The 6,731-nt window shown below is 28.9% G+C and overlaps 1 protein-coding gene across 2 annotated transcripts; it reads left to right on the forward strand.

Annotated features, from left to right (window-relative positions):
- Positions 1-4,239: 4,239 nt before the first annotated feature.
- Positions 4,240-6,029, forward strand: LOC106761288 (transcription factor MYB61). 2 transcript variants are annotated; one of them, XM_014644824.2, is made up of 3 exons: positions 4,244-4,692; positions 4,787-4,916; positions 4,995-6,029. In XM_014644824.2, the coding sequence occupies exons 1-3, from the start codon at positions 4,560-4,562 to the stop codon at positions 5,755-5,757; spliced, it is 1,026 nt and encodes a 341-aa protein (XP_014500310.1). In that variant the 5' UTR covers positions 4,244-4,559; the 3' UTR covers positions 5,758-6,029. The 2 variants fall into 2 exon arrangements, with proteins under 2 accessions (XP_022636287.1, XP_014500310.1); XM_022780566.1 differs by having other exon boundaries at positions 4,240-4,692; positions 4,787-6,029.
- Positions 6,030-6,731: the final 702 nt, after the last annotated feature.

The raw sequence follows: 6,731 nt of genomic DNA on the forward strand, positions 1-6,731 counted from the left end.
TGACACTTTTTGCACCAAGTAGGAAGTTAAAGACAAGAACAAGGAAGAAATAACGCATAGTTTTACTAATTAAATTAACAAAATGAATCTTCTTTGAAAAATAATCGTTAAATCTCAACTAATTGAAAAAGTATTTTTAGAATCATATCATTAAGTAAGATAAAAATAATAAGTTTACTTATTTTTTTAGTTCAATTTTTTTTTCTTATGACTAAGTTTGTGAGAATTACCATGTATAGCTCGAAAACCATAGTAAAATTAGTATGTAGTATATTTAAAAATAAAATTATATGTAGTATATTTTAGAAATTGATAAAATTATATGTAGTATATTTTAGAAATTGATAAAAATTAAATTTGATAATTTTTTATTTTTCTATAAAGCTAAATAAATGTTTATAAATAGTCGAACATAAAATTAAATATAATAAAGAATAAAAACATTAATTAAGATATTTTTTATTTTCTTTTTTATTGTGTTTCACATAAATTGTTTTTATCTTTCACTCTTATTATTTTTGTTCTTATTTTTCATATATTCTTTTCCATTAAAAAAAATGTAACTTTTTCTTATCTTACTTTACAGTGAAATATTAATTTAATAATAATTATATTTTTTATCAACCTTTTATATATTATTTTTTATGAATATAAAAGAAAATTATATATTATATGCTTTTTCACAGTCACTTTTGATTGTGATTTGATTATCATAGATTTTTTTTAATAATTATTTCTCTAAATTTTTATTATATTAGTTTAAAATTTCAACTTTAAAATTTTATTGTTAATATTCTTAACTGATTTGAAAAATATATTAATTTTCTACCGTGAATATTATCAAAATGAATTTTATGTTGACGACAAAATTATTTATATTAAAAAAGAAATAATGAGAATTTTAGTTTTAATTCAATTATTAATGAATTAAAAAATTTGTGTATGTGATTTCTAAAATTATATTAAATTATATATTATTTTTACTATAGTAAATATATAAATGTTAATAAGTTTCACCGGAAAAGTTATGATCATACTATCTTCTCTTTGAGCATGTGAATAATTATTGCCAATAACTCTCTTTTTTTTCCTTACTTATTCACACTTTATTCTTTTCCAAGAACATTATTAGTCCTGAATAACTGCATACTATATTTTTAATGTCACACTAATCTTTTTATTATTATCCATCAAAAAATCATACAACAAAAAAATATTCTCTTTCTGTACACCATTATATATTCATAGTGTCCTACTCACTTAATTGTTGGTCGGAGCATTTTAATAAACGGTAACAATAAAATGTGTCTATTCATTATTAATTGAATTTATTTTATAATAACTACAAAATCTAATCCAATATTAGACAGAAAACAATAATAGTCTTAGCATGCGTTTGGATTGTTTCAATGAAAATCAAACATTTTTTTTGTTTATTTTTTATTAACTAAATGGAGAATCAATATCATTGATGTGTTAAAAAAAATGAGTTAACACATCCTTAATTGTTAGAGACTTAATACAGTGATCTTAATGTTTTAAAATATATTAAAAAATATTAATACATTAAAACCGATGTATTTTAAAGATACAATATAAAAAAGTAAGCAAAGAACCTAATATATGATATCGATTTTCCAGTCTCCATACTCGTTCCAAATGTCATTCTCTTCGTCATAAAATATAGATTTTATTGTAAATGTGAACAAATCTTCCATCATTTTTATTTACTTTTCCTTGGTTTCAATGTCTTAACAATTTAAGGACTAAATAACAAGGGTGATGATACACATATCATAAAAAAATTGACATTTTATGAATAATAATAATTTAAAAATAATGAGATTCGATTATTTTAATATTAAAAAGTTTTAATATAAATAATTTTATTATGAATGAGTTTTATTTTTTTAAAACACATCATCTCTATAAACCATTTTTTTAAAGTTCTCTATTCTTTTCTGCTTATTTGATTAAAGAATTGAGATCACAAGACTAATCCTTAGAGTGAGCTCTTAAATTTAGATCAATCAGTTTTCTTTGTTAATGTAGGTTGAGTTTTAGCTGTTTTTCTTGGTCTTTTTCTGTTATATGTTGCATATGAGTCTTCTTCCACTTGTATGCGTATTTTCAATCATATATATGAGTCCTTGTTGATCAATGATCATAATGGTATACCTTAATCATTTTTGTATTGTTCTTAGGTATAGATACGACATCTTGTGAGTTTGAAGTTTCAGATTCCTCAGAACAAGTTCATCTATTTCTCGACTAAAGATAAAACCAATTTATAATATATAAGTGAATTCAAACCTCACCTTACAAGCTGGTTTTGTGGGGTTGAGTTAGGCTTAAAGTCCACTTCTTAACATGGTATCAAAGCTAGGTTTGAGCCTATCCTAGCGATATTTGTTATTTGTTGAGCATATTGTTTCACCTGCTATCGAACCATTAATATCTAGTCTCATGCTCGAGATGACGTTTATATCTCTACATGAGGAGGGTGTGTTGGAAGTCTCACCTTACAAGTCGATTTTATGGGGTTGAGTTAGGCTTAAAGTCCACTTGTTAACATGATATCAGAGCTACGATTAAAGTCTATCCTAGTAATATTTATTGTTTATTGGGCATGTTGTTCCACTCGCTATCGAGCTGTTATCTATTAATGTCTAGTCTCACACTCGAGATGATATCTATACATCGGCGTGAGGGGGTATGTTGAAAGTCTGACATCGACAAAAGATAAAATCAATTTATAATATATATATATATATATATATATATATATATATATATATATATATATATATATATATATATATATATATATATATATATATATATATATATATATATATATATATATAAGTGGGTGCATTTCTGTATAAATATGCATGTAATTAAAGAAGTATAAAAGTGTGATGATGATGAACTTGTTAATGATCATGAATATTATATACATGTTTGGTGTAATTCCATAAATCTTGTAGAAAGATTTTATGGTGGTGTTTCATTTATGATTATATTCTATGCTTCCAAACTTTTAAGTAATAATTTATCTGATTATATGCTCAATGATAACTGATTAAAATAACATTAAGTTGTCTTAAGGGTAAAATAATATTTTTAATTTCAATATATTTCCTCTCTCCTTTCATCAATGCTAAACAAACTTGTATAATAGTATTTTTTTTTTCAAATCAAACAACTTAAAATTTCATCCTTTTTTTTCCTATTTATTTTCCTCTTTCTTATTTTTCACCCAGTTGTTTTCTCCTTGCCAAATGGTAAAACATTAAGGAAATTTTTTATTTTATCAATGATTAGAAAGTGCTATTTTAAAAATTAAAAAAGCTGTAAGTAAACGTGTTATAAATTTCTGTAGTTACTCCCTAAGAAAGGTTTGTTAATAACACGCTTCTTCTAATTTACTATTGACTAAATTACTAAAGATGTATAATAAATGAGAGTTGATTAAGTAGAACGAATAAGGTCACACAATTTCATGATTATTTTTAATAAATTTTGTTAAAAAAAAGTTAGACAATACGTTTCATAAAAGTAAATTACCTTTAGGGGGACATCCAAAAAAAATTTGCATTCATGTTTTATGATTTAAAATGACATCATAGAATCAGAACATCACCAGGTTAACTCAAAAAAACAATAATGCCAGATTATGATTTAGGATTAATATTTTTAAATCAATGACAGCCAAAAGAAGAATCTAATATTAACTCAAAAGAAGAATATATTTAAATCTAATATTTACAAAGGAAAGGGAATTTGACTTGTAGAAAAAAATAGAGGACTTTCTTAGTAAAGCATATGCATGCGTTGAAATTTGTGAGTTACTGATACTGTCTCAGAGAAAATTCATTTTTCTTTACAGTGGTCTCATGTTTTAGTTTAAATTGTTTATTATAGTATTTATTGTATATGATGATGACATAATTTTTAACATAATGTTAGGATTGTTAAAATAACATTTGGATAGGTGAATGTATGAAAGAATTTATTGACATCGTAACGAGCACCATTAGAAAATTGACGTCGTAACAAAAAAGAAGTCAATTGAACAGTTTTTTCAAAAAGTAGGATCAATTGTTACTAAAAAAAAGTAGAACCATATTGAACAAAACCTCTCTAACTAAGGACCAAAATCGATATTAAGCCTATAGTTTATGTAGAAAAAGGGTGTCTTAAAAATCAATCCAATAGAATGGAAAAAGCAGCAGTGGATTTGCTTAAATCCCACTTGATTGCTTCACCTTCCTCCGCAGTTTCTTTCTCTCTCTCTTTCTCATTCTATTTCATAACTTGAATCCTAAGTATGATCTGCACCATCTTCTTCTCTTTAAATGCACACAATTAGTTCCTGGTTTTACCCTCTCCATACAGCAACACTGACACATTTTCCACCTCCACAAACCTTTCACTGACACAACCACACGGGTAATGTCTCACTATATAGACCACTCAGTCACCACTTCCTAGTTCGCACATCCTTTCTCCATAATTAAGAAAACACTGTCCTTTTTCTGTCCTTTTTCTCACACATGGGTCGCCATTCCTGTTGTTTAAAGCAAAAACTAAGGAAAGGTTTATGGTCCCCCGAAGAAGATGAGAAGCTCTTCAATTACATAACCAGATTTGGCGTTGGCTGCTGGAGTTCGGTTCCCAAACAAGCTGGTGGGAATCTTAAAACTTGCCCAAAGTCTCGCTTTTTTCTTTTTTTGTAATTTCTTGTTGCTGAAAGAAAAAAACATTTCTTTATGAATTGCAGGACTGCAAAGGTGTGGAAAGAGCTGCAGATTGAGATGGATAAACTACTTGAGGCCGGATTTGAAGAGAGGGATGTTCTCTCAACAAGAGGAGGATCTTATAATTAGCCTTCATGAAGTTCTAGGAAATAGGTGGGATTATATATATATATATGTAACACTTTGGAATGCTTTGGAAGGGTTTTTGAAATGGTTATTTTCCAATGACAGGTGGGCTCAAATTGCTGCTCAGTTACCAGGGAGAACTGATAATGAGATTAAGAACTTTTGGAATTCTTGTTTGAAGAAGAAGCTAATGAAGCAAGGGATTGACCCTGCTACACACAAACCTCTTGTAAGTGCTGAAGATCACATAATAAAGGAAGAGAAGGACAGCATAGAGACACCGTCTGTGTTGTTACCAGTGTCTCAAGGGATTTTAGTCTCCTCACAGGATTCACCGCTTCTAGTGAACAATTCAAATTACTACGATGGTGTGTTCAATGTAACAGAAACTTCAAGGGATGTTTCATTGGACCCTTTGTCCTCCTACTTTGAATTCCAAATGGGTTACAATTCAAGTGTGAACCCAATGAGACAGTTTGATCAGAACCAGGTGGGAACCAATTCAAGTTATGGATTCTCCTCATTGCCGTGTCTGAATACCTCTGATCACCACGGGAACGTGTCGGTGGCAGAGTTTTCAGACAACAACTCAGCTTCTAAAATCAGTTCTTTGTTGAAGGAAAGTTCCAGCAATAGCTCTAGCATCAGTGTTTATCCAGGGGCCTTCTCATCATGGGAATGTGACAACAAAATTGATCCTTCTTTACAGTTTCAAGTCAATGTGGTAAAATCTCAAGAGTTCAAGACAAGTTCATGGCAAGAAGGCCAATTTCTGACTCAGAATTCCATAGATTTCACTACCTATCCGTTAATGTCACTGTCGGAGGATCTAACAGGAGCAAATTTTAATGTGTTCCAGCATATGTGAGCTGTAAATTCTCCTGTTTCTTTTTTTTTTTTTTTAATTCTGAGTTGATTTTTTTTTTTTTTTGTGTTCTTTTTCTCTCGTTGAAAATTGAAACGACAAGATAAAGAGCAATAGAAAGATGTTGATAACAGCAGATTTGTAGCAAAAGATTTGAGTCTCCTCTCGGATATCTTTGTTTTTCCTGTTGATGTATCTGTTTTCATCAGCAGAAGCAGAAGTTTGAATGACGATTATTGCTGATTAATGAGTGAATCTAATTATTTTTATGATCCTAATCTTTTCACGTGTCCATTCACAAGCCTTTTATTTCAACATATAACAATCATAATTCAGAGCACTCCACCTTATATACTTCAATTTGACTGATCGAGTAAACAATAAAATTTAAAACACAAAAACCATATAAACTATCTAAAATAACATGACTTTTTATAAGATCACAATAAGATGACTTGAAAACCTTGCTTATGTATTAATTCGTCTCACTTTCATGTAAAATTCTCTCTCTATCACCGTCACACATTCCTCTTTCTTTTTTCTTAAATTATAGTCCTTGTCGTGCTTACTTTGGTTGTCTTCCATGGAGGAGAAGCGGGTCAAAGACTCAAATTATCAAATATGATGAGGGGTACTTGTCACAGTCATTAGCAGTGATGCAGAATTTCAAGACTCAATGGACGTATACACATGGACAAGGATGTCTGTATATATATAAATTATGATGTAACATGAGTGTGTGTGTGTGTGGATTGATCCGTGGAAAAGTCTACAGTGATGCTGAAAAAGATGAACGAATAAAAAGCCGTACAGATAATATGAGAAGGAAAACGCCTTTGAAAAAGAAAAAGCCATGAACCTTCTTATGCTACGCGCTCGTACGTTTTATGTACACGTTGATGAATACACAGAATGAGACACGTATAAACAAAATATGAAGGGTACGTAAACAGTGGTGAAAGAGTTTGAAACAGTGT

Source organism: Vigna radiata, chromosome 5 (assembly GCF_000741045.1).
Source record: "Vigna radiata var. radiata cultivar VC1973A chromosome 5, Vradiata_ver6, whole genome shotgun sequence".
NCBI classification, from domain to species: Eukaryota; Viridiplantae; Streptophyta; class Magnoliopsida; order Fabales; family Fabaceae; genus Vigna; species Vigna radiata.

Bases quoted from the DNA above. Each gene is read 5' to 3' on its own strand.
- LOC106761288 (XM_022780566.1), top strand. From the start codon at position 4,560: ATGGGTCGCCATTCCTGTTGTTTAAAGCAAAAACTAAGGAAAGGTTTA. The intron at 4,693-4,786 runs GTGGGAATCTTA...TATGAATTGCAG, and splicing joins TTCGGTTCCCAAACAAGCTG to GACTGCAAAGGTGTGGAAAG.